The 20,409-nt window shown below is 47.3% G+C and overlaps 2 protein-coding genes across 5 annotated transcripts in view; both read right to left on the bottom strand.

Annotated features, from left to right (window-relative positions):
• LOC117217915 (sterile alpha and armadillo motif) overlaps positions 1-20,409 on the bottom strand; it is a 167,830-nt gene that overhangs the window by 89,012 nt on the left and 58,409 nt on the right. The gene's annotated exons all lie outside the window — the stretch shown is intronic.
• LOC117218141 (uncharacterized) lies at positions 2,747-12,415 on the bottom strand (the record flags this gene model as incomplete). The annotated part of the gene is made up of 5 exons (XM_033466294.2): positions 2,747-6,760; positions 7,779-8,024; positions 8,120-8,421; positions 9,667-9,977; positions 11,913-12,415. Coding segments are annotated over 5 exons (1,671 nt in total), but the record flags the coding sequence as incomplete, so codon positions are not given.

The raw sequence follows: 20,409 nt of genomic DNA, 5'->3' as shown, positions 1-20,409 counted from the left end.
AAAAACAAATATCACCGAGCAATTCGAGATCGGAGAACGAATTCAGCGGACAATCAAGATCGTTCGAAGATCTCGTCGTCGCGGCAATAGAGTATCGGTGCCGCTGGTCCGACAAATTCGGCAGCCGACAGCTTGATCACAGTTTGCCCAGACTCTTTTTTCTCAGAAAGAGTCTCCAGCTGTCGTCGAAGCCTGCCGCGTCACGAGCCTCGGGAAACCCCGGGTTCCGAGTAAAGCGGACTCCCAGCTGTCCAAATTTGTGGAGCTCGCGACGAATCGGACGATCGACGACGAGCTCTCGTTTCTCCGCGATCCGAAATTCCGGCGAAAAAAGGATCGAGCGGAAACGATTCCCGAGAGCCCGGGGACCTCGATCGCTCCGATTTCGCCGGCGTTCCGAGAATCCAACGAGTCGAATCGCGTGGACGCGACGAAACGATAAATCCGCGGGAGGAATTGTTCCGGGACGAGTCGACGACGCTCTTTTTAAACGCGGCGCCGGATCGCGAGGGTAAATCGGAGCGGCAGCCGTCGGGGATCCCGTTCGGCCGCGTCCCGACGCCACGCGACGCGACGCGTCGCCATTAATTTCTCGCTGGGCTGGATGATGCGGGCCGCGCGCGCTCCTATTTGCGACTACGCGAAAAGAAAACGACCGCGTAGGCCAGCCGGAAAAGAAACGAGGGTAGAAGCGTGAACGGCGACAACGAGTCGCGGGTAAATTTATCGCGCCGAGCCGAGCCGAGCCGAGGCGCTTTCTTACGCGCCGGGCCAGCTTCGCCGAGCTTGAACCCGTGACTCGACCCACCAAATATATTCTCGTAATCGTTCAATTACGTTTCGCTGAAGGATCGGCGAGGGAGCGTGGCGGAACATGCTCGCAACTGGCATCCATCCATCGCGATGGCATCTGTGCCTCGATTCGCCGCGTTCTGTGATCGGTAATTAATTTTTCTGCCAGCTTCTTACTGCGCGAATCTTCGCGCACAATTGAAATTGTCCAAGTCGATTGCAAGGAACAGGATTTGAATGAAAATCAATTTCTTCTCTTGCGACGATTTTAATAAATTTAAAAGAATGTGGGGATGTCCTTAAGTTCTTGCAATGTGGTTGCTTGGAATTTCGCATTGTCATTTTGATCGTAAATGCATAAAATCGAGAACGTCGACTTTTAGCTGCAGGGCGGTGATCGAATTCTTTTTCTTTCATCAATCCTTTATCCCACAATATCGTGTTAAGTCAGTTACGAAGATTTGCAATACGGTCAACTAAATATGAAAGCTGCGCCGGTCTTTTAAACCGGAATAAAATTACACAGGGTGTCCCAGGTTTTAATGTTCAAACTTTGACCAGTATATTCTATGGCACAAAGTAAGAAAATAATGTTATGTGAACATAGGTCGTATGGAGCTTTATTAAGAAGTTATAACAAAAATTCAGAATAGGAATAGTAATCAACTAAAAAAATAAAAAAATAAAAAGAATCTTCGATCGATGTCAATCATGTATTGTCAACAACGGTAGGCATTTCGAAATGTGTTAATAAACACAGCTTACACAAACACACGGCATGTGCTGATCTATTCAAGCCAATGCTTCACTATTCTCTAATGCAATTACTATTCCTATTCTGAATTTTTGTTATAACTTCTTAGTAAAGCTCTATCTGACCTATGTTTACATAACATTTTTTTCTACAAACTTTGAACACTAAAACCTGGGACACCCTGTATATCGTTAATATCTCGGTTATCTATCGTTAATATCCATCGCGGACCATCTTCCCGCCGACCGGAGGGAGGATCTCGATTTATTCGTAACCTCGCGTCTTGAAACGTAAAATCGCGGGATAATTAGCCGGACAATTGATTTAGTCGTGCGCCATCGAGTCGCGATCCTTTTAGGAAACGCGGCTCGCTCGCCCATAAAAAGCCGCATAAATCTGTCGAAATCGTAAACAGAATCGCCGGCGAAACAACGAGGCGCGATGCGAAGGATCGAGCTCCCGCAGGATCCAAGATCGACGATCGGTAGCGGAACCGATCGAGCGCCCGGAGCGATCGTCGATCGCCCGGCGATTACTCATTCCCGCCGCCCACGGGCCCCGTCGTAATTTTCGCGCGTCCGCGAAAAGTGGTCTCGCGTTGATCGGGTTGCGTGGACGGAAATCGCGGCGGATCGCGGAACAAAGAGGGAAGAAGACGAAACGATCGTTAATGGCCGGTAAACGCGGGCGGCGACGGACGTGAATTGCCTGCAACTGTAATTTGCGCCTTTTTTTTCCTCCCCCCTCCGCCTTTATTTCGCCGGACCTCTCTCCCCTTCTCGCCCACCTCCCTCCCTTCGACCGACGCGTTCCGACTGTTTACTTATGTAATGCTTGTGCAATAATTACCGACGTTTAAGCAATTGACCGCCTCCGGCGCTACCGGAATAAAAACAGAGAGAGAGGGAGAGAGAGAAAAAAAGAGAGAGAAAAGGTGAGAGAAAAGGAACGCTTCATCCTCTTGACCGACCACGAGATTCGGCGCCAAGGTATTCCCCCAGCAATTATTTCTTTACACATACTCCTCGAGCGACTATACGAATTCTCCGTAGGCCTTGGATGGCGGGCGCCGGGTCCGTTTGGACCCAGTGTTACAAACGTTCCATCTAATTTTGTGGCAGTCGTATCTAAGCGTTAACTATCGATATTGAAACTTCTAAAAAGATAAACTTGGATCTCGATAAAGAGGTTTCAATAATGTACAAATGAGAATTGAGCCGTTTATTTTGAAAGTGGCATAAGTCACTTTACCGTAATGAAGAGTGGTGATTTTGTAATGTTTACACGAAATTATTTATACCGAGAAAAATATCAGTATCGGCTCATTTCAGCCTACTTTATACCAAGTACAATCATTTCTCCCGGAAATGCCAAATTTCGGGTTGCTGCGAATTCCTAGGTCTCGTGCTAGTCCTACGCCTATGCGATTCATTGCTACATCGACGCTAAGATTCGACAGAATCGGCACAATTAATCGTAAAGATTCGAACGGATCGAGCCGTGGCTGCCATAAATGCTGAAAAAAGTCCACTATTCAAAGAATGATCGTCGATCGATATTAGAATCGCGACTGTCTGAAAATTATTCGCTCCGATCGGATGCAACCGAATCGATCGGGAACGAAACGGCAACGGAGCAAATTCATGTCGTTTTATTATACCGGAACGTCGTCGTTGCGGAATGAGACAATGAAATTAGATTGTCCAAGGTGCAGCCGATCGAACATTGTAGCAGCAGCAGCAGCAGCAACGAATCGATTAGAATCAGCTTCGACGGGCAGGGCGGATCGATCGAGATTCCCTGGCAACGAGAACGAGACGCGCGTCCTCCGTCCGAGAAAGTCTGCTCGCTGGCTTTGTCGCGCTGACTAAACTTCGCCAAGTGGTGCGAACAATTGAATCATTAGCCGACGAAACGTTAGTCACCCGCGGCGCGTGCTAAATCTTCCAGCTAAATCGGCCATTCTGATTTAGATGTTCGCCGCGGCGCGGCGGATTCGGAGGCAGGAACACACCGCGAGGCGCTTCCCATTGTTCCCGAACTCGGATAACCTTTGACCCTTGCACCTAACGCCGAGCGGTTGGTGAAAGCGAATGCTGAAAACCGCAAGGTTATATTTATTCGGACTTTTCGCTTTTTTTTATGATATCACTTTATCGACCGCTAGCCTATTAATCGGCTTTTCGATTGCCAATGCTTATCGACCGATAGCCTGTTACAGTAATGTCTCTCTAATTGATGCTCAGATTGTCCACTTTAGTGGACAATAATAATATATAATAATATACATAAATAATAATAATGATAATAATATAATAATAATAATAATAAATAATAATAAATAATAATAATATATATAATTTGGGAAGAGGAGTATAATTGTGGGCAATTTATAACTATAACAATAAACCGCAAGGCTCGAATAATCGTATCTCCTCCTCCTAAATTGTCCATTTTTGTGGACATCTAAGCGTCAGTTAGGGAGACATTACTATAATCTGAGCGTCAATTAGAGAGACATTACTGTAATCGGCTTTTAGCTATCGACGGTTTTCGTTTCTTTACTGTTTTGTTAGTAGCTGTATACTAACCTCTCCATATCTCTTTATGAATTATAATTATAATTATTATTTATTGTTATTTTTAAACGCACAGCACAACGAATAGCGAAAATTTATCCGGTACTGCGAGCAAATGCGCGTGCGAGTAAGCCAGTCCTTACCGAGTGGCAGCCTCAAAACCACGACCGGTCGATAAAGTGGTATGCTATATGATCAATAAACTTATTTCATTGTTTTCCGCGAAATGGTATCTACGATTCGAACATTTTTAAAGGAAAAAAATTCACGATCGGTCATTTTGGCAGACGTGGTGTAGGTTCAGCGTCGAAGTTTGGGTGCTCGTTTCGAAGGCGAGACTTCGATCGTCGAATCGACGGTAATCGAAACGGCGAGACAAATTTGTTGAACTTCGTAACGCCTGCGCCTGCGTAAAACGACGGTCTTCTCGTTATCGAAGTTCCGACAGAAAAAGAAAACGAATAATCAAGGACGCGAAAGTAGAGACGGCATCGAGCACGAAAATAGGCGCGGGTCGAGAGAGCCGCGCGATTTTTTCCCGCGCGATGCTACCTCGGGCTCGACACGGACAATTCCCGGGAATAAAGATGTCCATAAAGAGCAGCCATTTACGATGATAATTTGTAGCCTTGTAGAAGCCTAGGATTGATGAGAAAAAGGAGAAAAACTCTGGGAAGCGTCCCGCGGTTCCAAGAAAACCCCATTAGCCGGCTCTCGCATCTAGAACGGTGCGTTGATCTAATATCTCGAAAGGATGTCCTTGATCGACGCATCAGCGCCGGCTGACACCTAATTATCTTAAGGATCGTTGCGCAACCGAGGCAACCGTTCCTTTTTTTTTTTGGTTTAGCAGAACCACGGATTCGCTAACGAGACCTTGACCAAGAGTCGCCGGATGGAGAAATATCGACGCCGGAAAGCGGAAGCGCGGCGAGGATGGCTCGCCGCGTCGATCCGCGTCGGTCCGCGCGAAGCGAGCGAGAAGCACGCTTTGTTTTGAAGCGGGCTTGGCAGCGCTCGCTGGCCGGTCGCGGGAAAAAATTGGCAGCTCGGCAGGTGCGTAATAGAAGCTTTAGTGCGCCGGCTGGAATTCTGCCAGAGTTACGCAAACGCGCGTTGCCAGCGGCAGCGAACGCTCGAGTATGATCCGGCTCTGCCAAAACGCGCGAAGAATGGAATCTCTCGCCGAAGCCGGGACCGAAAGCTTCGTCGGAATTATACGGAATTGCCGATCGATCCCACGGACGCGTTAAACGCTCGCAGACTAAACAGAAGTATCGTCGAACACAAAGGACTGCCTGTAATGTGCTGTCGCCTGTGCGCCTCGTTTGTACTTCGATTTCGTTTCGTTTTATCGGACATCGTTCTAGAGGCGATGCAACAGGTAACAGAGACCGTTTCGACGCTCTTTGGAAGTTTCTTTTCGCCCGATCACACATAAATTGTGCCGATAACGAAGCGTTATTGTGGTCTATAATAACGTGGGCATCGGCGTTCGTGCGTTTCTCGATGAATTTATAGCGATTTCTTTGGAATCGCGTACTCTGCGATCTTATTACCGAGCGACACGATTACCGAAGCTCGGTATTTCAGCCTACTTTATTCCAAGTACAATAATTTCTCCCGGAAATGCCAAATTTCAGGTTGCTGTGAATTCTTAGTCCCGTGCTAGTCCTACGCCTATGCGATTCATTGCTACATCGATGCTAAGGTTCGACGGAAGTCAACGCAAAATCGTTTATTTTGAGCGCGAGCCAGGTAAAAAAACGAGGAGTTACAAGGTACGCGATCGATCTCCGTCGAATCGTGGCATGTGGCCTCCGAATTGCCTCCGAATTGCCTTCGAATCGCGGCATGTGGCCTCTGAATTGCCTTCGAATCGCGGCAAAAAATTCGAAATAAAAAGGTAAAGTCATCGTTTTTTAACATAGCATTACCATGTATTCGTATCAATGACACCGGCGTGCTGGCCGTTGCCTTTCTTGCCGACTGTCCCGACTTGCTATTATTATAAAAACAAGCCGAGAGAATCGCGAAGAATCGCGACTTCGTATTCTCGGATCTGCCGGTTTCGATTCCGACCTCCGAACATTTCCGGGGAAAATTACCGCAGTTCCTTGACTCTGTTTCTTCGGATACCTCGACGCATCGTTGTATCTTGTTATTTTTTCACGGTACATTCGACGAAGCCTTACACTAAATCGAGGGAATGCTCTCTAAAATGTCTGTCGAGCTTACAATTCCGTTATCGTCGAACTTTGTCACGGAGAAGAGAGCTCGTCAAGGTCTAGGAATGCGTTCTAAAAAGAAAAGAAGTGCAGCACTTTCACAGAAAATTGTATGCTACATCGATCTCCTCGGGGTCCTCCATTTCTTCGACCACCTCTTCCTCCTCCTCCTCCTCTTCTTCCTCTTCCTGTTCGTAATCTTGATCTTCTTCCTCCTGGATCATCGCGAACATGTCCGGTGGCATGTCTTCGACACCCTCGGGGAAGTATTCGTCTATCATCGCCTGCGCGTCTTCGTCGACCTCGGTGACGAAGTACGGCTCGTTGCTGGCGAACGACAGGAACACGTCGTCGGAGATTCTTTCGACGATCACTACGAACACCTCGCCACCGGTTTTGTATCGTACCTGTGCGAAGGTAGTGAGAAATAGAACTTAGAAATCCGTTAAAATTCGGCGATGCAACGTACCCGAATAAGGAAAGCCTGGATTCGGAGCAGAGCCGGGGAGAAATCGATTTTTGAGACAGCACATCAACGATAAACATTTTCGTGTAATAGAGACTTTAGCAAATTTCTGCGTGTAACTACTATCTCGAAAAAGATATTCATTTGCCAAATTTTCTGTTACATGAGGAGATAAAAATTCGAGGCTTGCACCTCGTTTTTTAAATAATTGTTGGCCATCGGCAACTATAAAAATAGGGTCTCGAAAGGTCGAGACTCGAGTAATCGTATCTGCGCTTCCCGAATTGTCCATTTTTGCTGTGCAAGTTGAAGGAAAATCAGGGAGAATTTACTGTATTTACAGTCTATGAAGATGAAAATTTGAGCCTTGCACCTCGTTTTTATAATCGTTGGCCATCGGCCATTATAAAAATAGAGTCTCGAAAGGCGCGAGGCTCAAATAATCAAATATCGGCTCTTCCCGAATTGTCCACTTTTGCTCTGCAAGTTGAAATAAAATTAGAGAGAATTTACTGTATTTACAGTCTATGAAGATGAAAATTCGAGCCTTGCACCTCGTTTCTATAATCGTTGGCCATCGACAACTATAAAAATAGGGTCGCCAGAGCCGCGAGGCTCAAACAATCGAATATCTGCTCTTCCCGAATTGTCCACTTTTGCTCTGCAAGTTGAAAGAAAATTAGGGAGAATTTACTGTATTTATAGTCTATGAAGATGAAAATTCGAGCCTTGCACCTCGTTTTTATAATCCTTGGCCATCGACAACTATAAAAATAGAATCTCGAAAGGTCGAGGCTCGAATAATCGTATCAGCTCTTCCCGAATTGCCTATTTTCTCTGTCCAAGTTAGAGGAAAATTAGGGAGAATTTATTAGTCTATTTTTATAACATCAAAAATCGATTTCTCCCTGGATCCGAGAAATTCTGATTCGACGAAGGAGAGAAACGAGTCGGCGGACCTTGTTTTGGAAGTCGTCGGGGCTAGAAGCCATCCGCCTGGCGTACGGCGGTTTGTCGAACTCGAACGCCCCGAAGTATTTCACGGCGTCGGGGAACTGGGTGCAAGTGTCGTACACCGCGGCGAATTTGTCGGCGTGGAACTTGAAGGCGCAATATGGAACCGGCGGCAATGGTTCTTCGTAAGGATGCACCCGCTCCATGTAGTTCCCGAAGAGGGTCAGGAACGCGTTCACTTTGCTCCTGGCCTATAGATCGCGGGCGTGGTTCGATTATGCCTGAACGACGTTCAAATTCGAGTCACTCAAGTCATTCCGTCATTCCGTTCGACGAATATCGATACCTGAGAAGGTATCCAAACGGCAGGATGCTGCCGCGGAAAGTCCTCCGGCACCTCGGGGTCGGGTTCGTGGACGTAGACGTGTCTCCGCATGTACGATTCGGTGGTGTTCAGATCTACGGACTCGTGGACCAAAGGCTTGCTGCTGTTCAGCAGATGGAAAAGGTAGTTCTCGACGTCGTCGATCTCTCGAGTGGGGCACAAGGCTGCTCCCTTCGGGCAATCGTACGGGTACGGGACTGGCCAGTCGGGGTGAGGTCGTCTGCCCTTCAGGCGAAGGGCCAGGGTCTTGTCGTCGGTAAATCCTGAGAACGAGCGTCCGTTTAACGTTCTCGCTGGGCTGTGCCAATTAACGAGGCGCTACCGGACTTGAAAATTCGGTCGCTAAATGGTCGGACCTGCATTTCATGGTCCCTCCTTATTCTATTAGAGGTTGTGTAACAAGTCCGCTCGCATTTTTTTGTGAAGAAATGTAGTACCCTGTCTTAAAGTAGACACTTCGAGCTTTCGTTCAAGCTAAGTTGCATAGAAATAGCTGCACGGGAAAGTATCTTAAAATCCATCGAAACTTTTTCTTTGAAATTTTGCATAGCCCATGATGTCATAGGTCGATTCTTTTTAATTTTTCGAAACGATCTCGTCATATTATTGCAATATAATCTACCCCGTCTTAAAGCAGATATTTTCAACTTTCATTTAAGCTACATTTCATAAAAATAGCTTTACGGGAACGTATCTTAAAATCCATCTCAACTTTTTCTTTGAAATCTTGCATACTCCATGATATTATGGGTCGATTCCTTCTAATTTTTCAAAACGATTTCGTCATTTTATTGTAATATAATCTACCCTGTCTTAAAGTAGATGTTTTCAACTTTCATTTAAGCTACATTTCATAAAAATAGCTTCACGGGAACGTATCTTAAATCTGAACTTTTTCTTTGAAATCTTGCATACCCCATGATATCATAGGTCGATTCCTCCTAACTTTTCGAAACGATCTCATCATTTTATTGCAATATAATCTACCCCGTCTTAAAGTGGACGCTTCCAGCTTTCATTTAAGCTACGTCGCATAAAAACAGCTCCACGGGAATACGTCTTAAAACGCATCCGAACCATCGCTTTGAATTCGTCTTTTTCTAGGTGGCCAGAGGACCGCGAACGGACTTGTTACACAACCCAACGTTTATCCTAGCTATCGCTCGCGACAACGAAATTCTAGAGCGATTCATTCCTCTCTAGAATTCGATCCGTTCCCGGACAATCGCCTTTGCCCCACTGTACTTTGGGTACAGCTCGATCCATCGCCAATAATAATGCCCTCATCGACGCTTAACGAACACTGACTGCAGATCGCAGGAATGTAACCCAGAGCGCAGCGGAATGCGACGCGAATTACGGGCGCACTCGATGAACGCATCGTCGCACCTGGCAGCTCCAGATTCCGATTAACCGCGTATCCGCATAGATCGCGCGGCGTATCGAACACGATCGATGATCGAGGAACCATTGGAAGAGAAAGTCGTGCAGGAGATTCCAGGACGCACCTGCGATCAGCTCTTTCGTCATCTCGACGTTGCTCTCGACCAGCATCTTCTCGAGGATCTCCTCGGTGAAGAGCAGCCTCTGCTCCTCCTGGATGTCGAAGTTATGCTTGAAGAGAGCGGTGGTCAGGTCGCTGTACGGAGGGCTCCCGTATTTGTCCCTGTAGCGACCCTCCTCGTCCCTGAACACCCACGGATAGAACACCAGCGCGGTTTCCTCGCACAGCTCGAACATCATCTGTGCCAGGAACGCCTCGTACTTCTCTTTCCTCTCGGCCTCCTCCTTGGCACGCTGTCGGTCCTCTTTCGCTTTTCTGGTTTCGGTCAAATTTTCCGATCGATCGGCTGGTTCTCGGAACGTTATTTTTTAGGAAAAGCTATCCGGATCGCGTCGAACACGCGAATCCAGGGCTCGGGGAACTTCTAAGACTTTCGAGAACCCTGTGTCGAGCTCGTATTTTTAACCGTTCGAGTCCCAAGCAGCGCGAACGCGCTGCTCAGATCTTGTGTCGCGATCAAACTTTAGCGACGCACGTGCATCGCATAGCTGCTTTTTCTCATTTTTTTTCTTTTCGTTTTGTTCGTTAATCTTGACGAGAGCTATCGCGCCGCTTGGTTCTCTTCGCGATCGATTAAAACAAGTGCTATCACGCTGTTCGGCATTTTTCGACCATGTTTTCTGAATAACTCCTGGGACTCAAACGGTTAAGAATATAACCTTTCGCAAAGAACGTTATTTTTTAGGAAAAGCTATCCGGATCGCGTCGAAGACGCGAATTTGGGGCTCGAGGAACTCCTAAGACTTTCGAGAACCCTGTGTCAAGCTCGTATTTTTAACACTAAACCTACCGAGCAGTAATACTAACCGGCATGTACTGCTTCACAAAAGTGAGAAGACCGAACTTATTTGGAATTTCTCAAGTTTTTATTATAAAACTTGCTCCAATGATATAACTTATTCAAGCGTTTCCCACGAAAGAGTCTCGGAACTTTGCAGAATTGCGAAATAAGAAAGCGGTCGCTTTGACCGCGATAGGTTTAGCGTTAAGGACGATTCGCGAAAGCTCGCATTTCTGAGAATACAACCTTTCGCAAAGGTCGCATCTTCGGGGTCGATGCAAGCCGAACCATCGGAACGATACGATGGAGTCGCGATTGTTTCTAACGGCGAGTCGCCGCGCTCCGATCGGTTGTTTCTATATAAAGAATCGAGTTGCGACGTTTGGTACAGCGTGTATAAAATAAGGACAGCAACGTGGCTTTGATTTCGCGATTCGGCAGACCGGTTGCGCGTGAAACCAAGTTCGCGAACGTGTCTGCGGACGCGTGAATGGCACGTACATGCGACACGTGAGTGCCGCTCGGAAACCGTTTCGCGAACTTCGGCGACGAGACTCACGTGTTCCCACTCGAAATAGACACGGATAGAATAAACTTCGAAATTATATATAGGCGTCGCCGCCGATGCGCGCACGTTGCTCGCGAGCCCGTCGATACGGGGCCGGAGACAAATAAACGCGGCGGTAAATCCGTGTAACGCGAAAAACCGGAACGTCGCGCTGCTCTTGACGGGAAATCGAATTGAAACGCGGTGTTTAGCGATCGTTCCACGTTCCATTTTCTTCTGGAAACGGACGGTCGATCGATTTCCACTTGAAAAAATTCTAACCGGAAGGTTTAAATGCTGAAGATCCGAAGATCTTCCAAGAATCGCAGTCGGAGATTTGAAAATTGATAGACTGCGGATTTGACGCGTTTACGGCAAAAACGAGTAGGCATAATTTAAAACGGTGGAAAGAACGAACCGAGAACGTCGATGTATTAATTTGAAGGTATTAACCCTTTGCACTCGAGTGGTGACTCTGAGGCACCACTAAAATTTGTTAGATCACGTTTTAAGATAATTTTGATATTAACAAAGTTTAGAGATTTAAGAAATTGTGAAGAGTGTAACTTGGGTCCTAAGAGTCAATTTCATATACGTAAAATGCATTTATTATTATTATATTATATTATATATTATTATATATTTATATTATTATATTATTATTATAAAATGAAAATACTATAAGTTAGAAAAATGATCTTACATTTACAGTTAAAATAGCTTCGAGTGCAAAGGGGTTAAAATGATCGAAGATGGAAGGAAACTTGCGCCTGTCTCCTGTTTCTCGCAATCGATAGATCGATGCAATTTCTATTTTGCACGATATCCGCGGTCTAATAATTAATCGAATTATAGAAAGAACCTAATGGCCTGCTCCTTCTGCCAGAAAACCTCCTCCATCGGCGTCCTGTCGCGGACGTTCAATTTCATTTCCGGCGGCTCGCCGGCCTGCACCCTTTTAATTTCGTGAACGATCAGCTTCCTCAAATGAGGACAGTTCGCGCCGAACATCAGATTCACCATTTTCCCATCTTGGATGAACATCCAAACGGGCTCGCTTTTCTCACGGTATCGCTCCAAATCCTCGATGTTGTCGTTCTTCACGATCGCGTAGCCGATCGAATCCACGCCGATCTCCAGCTTGATCTTCTTCAGGGTGCTCACCATCGCGATGCAAGGGCCGCACCATTCCGAATAGATGTCCGCGAGGATCAGGCCCTTGCGATCCAACAAGTTGGCCCATTCTTCCTCGCATTCGACTTCGACCTGGAGCGCGGTGTGCTCTTTTCTGCCCGCGCGAGCCAGCTTGGACAGATCGGGATTTTTAACCTTGCACGATCTTCGATCCGAACTCGGCTGGGCGAATCGATTTTATCGCGCGAAGGTGGCTTCGGACGATCACAGATCGCACGGAAATTTCGCTTTTATTTATCCATCGACATACTAACGCAAACGGCGTGTGTGGAAAACATTTGACGAAGTCCGCGCGTTTCGTCGAGCTTGGTAATTTTAAGGGTGGCACAATTTAAAGGATCGCAGTGGCAAGGGCGCACTAAACTTAAAATCCAGGAAGGTTATCTCAAAGTAGAAGTTTCGAGCTTTAATTTAAAAAAACAATCGTCGTCCTACGATAATTTTTCATGGAGTTATCGGCAATCGAAGTTGACCAATTTTTATTAGTGTTTTCATGCGAAATATGGCACACGTGGCTTCGCATTTAAATTGTCACAGTGATGTAGGTGCGTCAAACTGAAAATCGAGTAACAGTGTCTTAATGTAGAGGTTTCGAGCTTTAATTTAAGAGGAAAGTCGTCGTTCTACGATGATTTTTCTCGGAGTTGTCGTCGATCAAAGTTGGCCAATGTATGAACCTGACAATTTTCGACGCGACAAACATGCCCTTGCATTTAAAGGGTCACAATCGCGAAGCCGCGCCAAACTTAAAATCGAGAAATAGCGTCTTAACGTAGAAGTTTCGAGCTTTAATTTAAGAAAAAAGTCATCGTTCTACGATGATTTTACGCGGAGTTGTCGTCGGTCAAAGTCGGTCGATTTTCCTCCAAAATTTGTCGAGCAGCGACGAACGCGTTCCTGCATTTTCGCTTGGACTGCGAGACTCCGGTTTGGCAAATGTTTACAGAACGCCTCCATCGCGGAGTATGGAAGTCTACTTTCCGCGTTCGGTCGTTCGCCTCCGATATCCAGCCGTGTACCCGAGGAGGAAAAAACCGCTTAGCCGGAGGAATCAGAGCCGAGCGGAATCAGAGCCGCGCGGAATTCGCACTAGGAAACCGATTGTTTGGCGGGTTCACGCGAGTTCATCGGTCGGCCGCTGATCGGTACGAAATCGGAGACACCACGCACGGTGTTACGACATCGCGTGGGGACGAGGAAACCGCGCGCGGGAATATTTCCTGTTTTCGACACCGGGCGTAAACAAATCGCCGAACACGCCGCGAGCCAGCAGAATTTCAGGTTCTCCGGTGAATGTGGAGCACCGCGGCGAACGAAACGTAGAACTCCGGCGACCGGCACACTCGAGCCGATGTTCTGCAATCCACAGAAGCCACTGACACTCCCGCTATCGTCGCGGATGCTGGCTAATCGGTTTTGCAAGCGTGGGAATGACGACACCTGGAGGAAAACTCAACGAAACGCGGAGGACAGGCAAGACGTTCGAGATCGAGGCAGTCCTCCGAGGCTGAACAATTTTTTCCTGGCTCCGCCATCTCGGTATCGATACTCGCCAGTGTCTAAACGAATCTGGGCACCTCTTAGAACGTCCGTGCAATAAGATGTTCGACGCGAATCGTACGAGAATAGCACGGAAAATGAAGGAATCGCGTGCAAGAGCGAAAACAGGTTCTCGCGAAAGCGTCGCGATTTTGCGAGCCGAGCAAATGGAAAAAATGCTCTGATAACCTTGAAAGATTGTTTTACAAGCCAGCGATAAAAAGATTCCGATTCATTGCTTCGCTTCTTCGCGAAAATATCGAAAGCGTGCTCGTAATTTTCCGCGAGATTAAGCTGCGCGTCGAAGAAGACGTTGGAACAGCCGCGAATAATTAATTGCGCGGGACTGGCGAGACATCTGGACGTACAGATATATGTATGTACGTCCTTCGTGGATACTTTGTAAATTCTACGGGGGCGTATAAACGCGTCCTTCGCGGTCAAAGGGCGAATAGAGAAAATTCGAGTGTGAGAACGAGAGAGGCCGTCGGTCGACCGGCGATCTCCAGTCGACTAATTATCGCGGCTAGACGCGAATTAGGGCCGTAAGGCTAAACGGGAGGAGGTCCGTCGTCGCGACGACAAGCGGGAATCGTCGGCCGCGTTATCGTCGGCCCCGATCTCCCTTGGCCGAGCCGCGAAACCCTCCTCACGGCTCCGCAGGATGCGAGAAACGCGCGGCCTCTCCTTTTGCACGCTAGCAGAGATATATCTCGCGCCATTAAGACCCGGCCACCGTCGCCGTCGCCGTCGCCGTCGCGGTCCCCGTCGTCGTTCGCATCCGTCGTCGACCGCTGGAAATACGCCGCGCCGCGAGCAAAAGCCGGCGCCGCGAGTAAGCTCGAACACGACGGAACTTGTCGCGATTCGTTTTCTGGCTGCAAGAAAAAACGCCGCCAGCCGCGATTTCGACGTATCTCCATCTGGAAAAACAGCGCGGAAAGAAATTCTACGGACTGGACAAAATTGTGTAATTTGAAACGCTGCTACTGGCACGATCGGAGGTTTAAGCGACGCATCTCGGATGTGAAAATATGCGACTTCGCGGTTGCTCTTCGAAAAACGTTGGTGGAAATACGCAGTTTTACGTAAACTTTGGCTTTCATGGACATCGTCTTTGTGCTCCAGGAATTTAACTACCTGTAAGATAGTGGATTTCCCTCCTTACCGTCGCGTCACCGTTTTCGGTAGATCGCCGATCGGAGCGAGACAGAATAGAGTCTACTTGGGTCGCAAATGAAAAATTCCAGCAACGATTCTTCGATCGTTATAGCAAGTTCTCTCTAATTTTCCTTCAGCTTGCAGACAAAATGGACGATTTGGGAGGAGGAAATATTCGAGCCTAGCGTATCACCTCTTTCCAAATTGTCTATTTTTGCTTAAAAGTCGAAAGAAAATTGGAGAAAATTTAACCGTAGCTCTCAATCGTTCGATAACAATTCTGCCGCGGCGATTCGCGCAAATCTTTACGAACGCGCAGTAATTAATTCACCGAACAACAACGCCGTTAACGTTTGCTACGCGAACACCATAAACGTTTAAATACCGGCAGTCCGATGATAATTACCGGCGCGTCGGCAAACGAAGCGCCCGTAATTATCTCATCGCGGAAAGACGCGACCACGCGCGGCGCGACCTTAATTAAACCGGAGAGTTTTCGCGTCGGAGGCGCGACTTATAGTAATTTGCCCGCGACCATAAACAGCAATCACCGGCCAGTCAAGATCAGGCCCGGCGATCCCGACGATTGAAACCGCGCGCGCGCGCGCCACCACCGTTATCGGGCACCATAAAATCCACCCCATTCCTCCCTTCCTCGGCTCCCTCTTCTCCCCTCGCGGCTTTCTAGTCGGCGACGCCGACCAAAATAAACGGCGGTCTAGAGAGTCTAGGCGACATCCTAATTATCCCGCGTGCGGATTCGTTGACACTTGAACCGGAACGACCCCCGACCCCGCCGCGCCGCGGCGTGCTCCGACATTTCGTTCGAATGATCGCGCGACGGAGTTCGCGGATGCCTCGCCCCTCGCGCAATTGGGGACGAATCACTGTCAATCCTCGTTAGCGATTATTAACCAGGTGACTCATTGAGTCGTCCGACGTTCTCCTTGCATCGGGGCAGTTCTGGAAACGTATGCTCGTCGCGTATGCACCTAACTCTCCCCTTTCGACTCGCCGGGGGTCGAACGCTGACAGCGACAGAATCCGCGGTCCGTTTTTACCGCGTCATTTTATAAACAATTTCAATTCGGCGTTATATTATATATTGGTTTCGTTTCTTTATTCTAACGTTACCGTAATGATTGTAATCGGTATTCTTGGTATTCGGGGAGAATGAACGGAGATCGCGCGCGTTCTGCGCGAATTCGATTCGCTTTCGAGAGCGTATTTTCTTCGGTAAGACGGACAGTGTGACCGCGTTTTCTTTTTAATTGCCACGAAACTGAAGCAGCAAGTATGCCAAGTGGGTATCGGCATCAGGGTGCCGGTTATTTATCGCTTATCAAAGAAAAATTGATCATTTCGGTGCGAACAGATTCTCGGCGATTAGATCACAGATCGCGCGCTCCTATTGTAGCACAGACGAAGCGAAGCATCGATATCTCTGCAAATATTACATAATCGATCGTTCGCTGTGTTTGTTGCCAGAAGAAATCATTAACGGACAGTATAAATCGCCAATTAATTTCACTTAGAAAAATCGATTCTGCGGATAAATCGTCGATCTATCAACTACCGCGAACCCAAAAGTATTCGATAGCATGTTCAGATACGACCAATTCGTGGATTCCACTGGAAAATTTGAAATCGGCGGACCCGAGCGACGAGCGTGCTCAATTTTGCTAGCTGGAAACGTTTCGTCGCGTCCGCTCCTCGGCGAAGATTAATGACCGGTTTTATCAGAAGCGGCGGAGGAGCCTCTGTCGGTGTTCCAGCGGGGTTTCGCGAACGGGGACAGGGCTGACCCGTCGAAAAAAGAACGCCAGCCAGAAGCGGCGAGAAGCGGTTGCGCAAGAAAAGCGGGCTTTCACGAGCCGCGATAAGCGTTTTACTCGGTTGCGACTCGCCGGCTCGTCCCCTTTTGTCCAGCCGACGGGCGACGGACGACGCGCGCGACGACGGAATTACCCCCCGGGGGAACGGAGTTTCTCGGCCGTCCTAATGACCGATGCAAATACGCGTCATTAGGCCTCGTTGGGCTCGTTTCACCACTATTTGTCTTTATAGCTACCCGACTAAGCGTCCTCCTTGCCGAGCGAACGCGACGCCGACCAATTCCTTCCCCTGTTCGAACGGTTCTTCACCCCCGCGCCCCTGCGCATCGTGCCCCGTTGAAACGTCCGCCGTGATACGGATAAACTGTCCATTAATTTCTTCGCGAGCCTAAACTATCTATCTGGATATACCATGCATTAATTTCTCCGTCTTCGTTAAGAATCGCGACTTCGTCTCTGACGGCCGCGCGTCGAAATTGGGAAATTCTGCCGATCGTTCGAAGCAGCGTTTTTTATTTCAACCCTCGACGCGTCGAGAATGAAACGCAAGAATTCCCGCAAAATCGAAGTCACTTAAAGAACGATACCGAAACTAAAGCATTAAAATTGATCGCAGCGAATGGCATTTCGATACGTTCGATATCAGCGTCGCTAACTGGCGTACATACAGGCCGTCCCAAAAATGTCTCGCAATCCGAAAGTGGCGGGTTCCTTGGGTCATTCGAAGCAACTTTTTCCTTTACAAAAATTTTCTCCGAGGCACCGTTAAAGAGTTATTAACGAAAAACAGTGACCAATGAGAGGCGAGCTCGACTGGCGCGAGGCGACCGAGCCATTGAGCGGAACTGGGCTTCGTGCGCTGGTTGCCTCGCTGGGCCGCCTCGCATCAGCCGTACTCGATTCTTATTGGTCAATGTTTTTCGTTAATAACTCGTAAACGAAGCCACGGAGAAAATTTTCGCAAAGGATAAAGTTGCTTCGAATGACCTCGGGAACCTCCCACTTCCGGATTACGAGACATTTTTGGGACAGCCTGTAGATATACTTATTAGATTTATCGTATCAGATAAATCGTATGTTGTAATTTTAAATAATTAAATTCACAAAATTCATGCCAACTCTAATACAAGTTAACTCGTCCGCATTATAAACATCCTAGCTGGAAAATTCAGCTTGCTAGAACGAATTGCCACGATGTAACGTTACTTTTATCGTTCAGTTTCGCGATCAACGCGTTCGTTGAACCGCTAAAGTCCACGGAATATCATTAGGTTGGAAACTATGAAACGGGCGTTGAATGATGTGAATCGCGTTTTGTTTCCATCTGGTTCCGGAGGAAAATAAAATAAAAATGGGATACAAACACGAAAAAAGAAATTTTACGAAATGAATAAGAAGAATACCTTTAAAATTTATAAATAAAAATATCGAGCGCACATTACAATGAACACAGTCGCAGCTGAACACAGGCTAAACAAAAACGTCCGTTTCATAGTTTCCAACTTAGTAAATTGAAACGCGCTTATTTCCGAGGCAGCTGAATACGTATCGGTACGCGGACAGAGGGTACGCAGAATCGTAGATCCGCGATCCGTAGATCCGATCGCGATCCCGCGACGGTTGCGGAGCCACTTTGTCGGCCGGCGGCAATTAACGTCAATCCGGTGGAAGCTCGGCGGATATTAAATCCGTCCGCGACGGGAAAAATCGGCGCAAATCGGTTTCGCGACACCGCCGGCGTGCCGGCGCGGCCGCGGAGACCTTCGGCGACCGCCCACCGGCGGACGCTCGCGATCGTAAAAGCTAGCAAAATCGCGGCGTGATTCATTATTAATGTCGTTAAGCCGCGACGGAGGAAGGCGCAGCCGCTGGCCTCCGCATTTATCATCCCGCTGACGAGAGTACCTGGGAAACGCGACGCCCGGACAAAAATCAACGGAACCGAGGACTTTCGTCACGACTGCTCTCCGATTCCGAAACGAACGTTATTCCGAGACGCGGCTCGCGCGAATCGTATCTTTTTCCGCTCGTCGCGGAACGCCTCTCGAATTACGAGAATGAAGCAGGAACGTTGTCGCGAGAACCGCGCGAAACTCGGACCGCGGATTTTATGCATCGAAGAGGAAAAATTGACGGATCGAATACGAACCGCGAGAATTAAAGGAGATGTTAAATAAACGATACATTGTCGATGGATTTCATCCGATTTTACAGATATAAAATTTGACATTGATTCGGTCGGCGAGTCGACCGATTTTACTAAGACGTCTAGAATGCAAAATATTGGGTTGGCAACTAAGTAATTGCCGATTTGTTCAATGAAATAAAAAATGTTTTTTTACTTGGAACGAAGTTTAATCTGTAATGTATTTTCCATTTCGTTCGATGACCTTTTGCCGTCTCTCCGGCAACTTGAAAATTCCACGCTCGTAGAAAGTCTGATCCTTTTCGGTCAAAAACTGAGTTAAGTTAGATTTTACAGCGTCATCGTCGTTCAAAGTTTTACCACGAAGGGAGTTGTACAGGGATCGAAACAAGTGGTAATCCGATGGCGCGAGATCAGGGCTATATGGTGGGTGTAACATCGATTCCCAAGCAATATCCATCAATTTTTGCCGAGTGGACAAAGACGCGTGCGGCCTAGCATTGTCCTGCTGAAAAATGACACCTTTACGACCGACCAATTCTGGTCGCTTTTCCTTGACCGCTGCATTCAATTTGTCCAGTTGCTAACATTCACGGGTAATAAAAAATAACATAATAATAATAATAATAATAATAATAATAATTTTATAATATAACATTTACGGATATCATAAAAATGGGAGCGAGAGACATCTATAACTGAAATCGGCAATTACTTAGTTGCCAACCCAATAGTTAAATTATCATCCATTTAACACTTAGCCAACCGAACGGGCAAATCTCCCCGTTTTAAATTCAGTCGATTGACGATCGAATGGATGATATTAATGAAAAATTAGAACTGATTGCTTAATTTTATTCAGATTTGCATGAGGTACGAATGCTGACGAAGTAATTGATACCATATAAGTTCACTTAAACAATAGAATGAAATATTTTAATTTATGATATGAAATATTATTATATTATTATAATATTATTATTATGATATGAAATATTTTAATTTTATGAAAATTTTTGGGGTCTCTAACGCGGTCGTGGAAGTGTCAATATAAATTTTACTTCCTTAGTTTCTGTTTCATCGATTATATGAGTTGGTCTTCGGCGCTCGACCCGTTAAAAGAGACGCGCGAGCTTCGTTTTGCCTAGAGACCCGTGCTTCGTTTCTACCGAGATGTCTCGAAAATGATCGGTCGGTGGTCTCAACCTATTTTCTAAAACGATCGGTCGGCGTTGTTAATCTATTTTTACTTCGATCCTACGGTGCGAAGCGCGCGCTCGTCTTCGAGCCCACGAAGCAACTATGCATGTAGCACCTTCGCTCGAGGATGTCGCGACCGTGACAAGATATCTTTTGATCGGGCGCGTCGACGAGTCCCCGCGGCAGCGACGACCAAATCCGTCGATCTTCCGTGTCGACAAACTTTTCACGCCGCCTGCATAAGATCCTCGGACGCGGCGACAACGACGGAGACCACGGTTTCC

The sequence above is a fragment of the Megalopta genalis genome, chromosome 1 (assembly GCF_051020955.1).
Source record: "Megalopta genalis isolate 19385.01 chromosome 1, iyMegGena1_principal, whole genome shotgun sequence".
NCBI lineage: Eukaryota > Metazoa > Arthropoda > Insecta > Hymenoptera > Halictidae > Megalopta > Megalopta genalis.
This window is presented reverse-complemented; position numbering and strand designations above follow the sequence as displayed.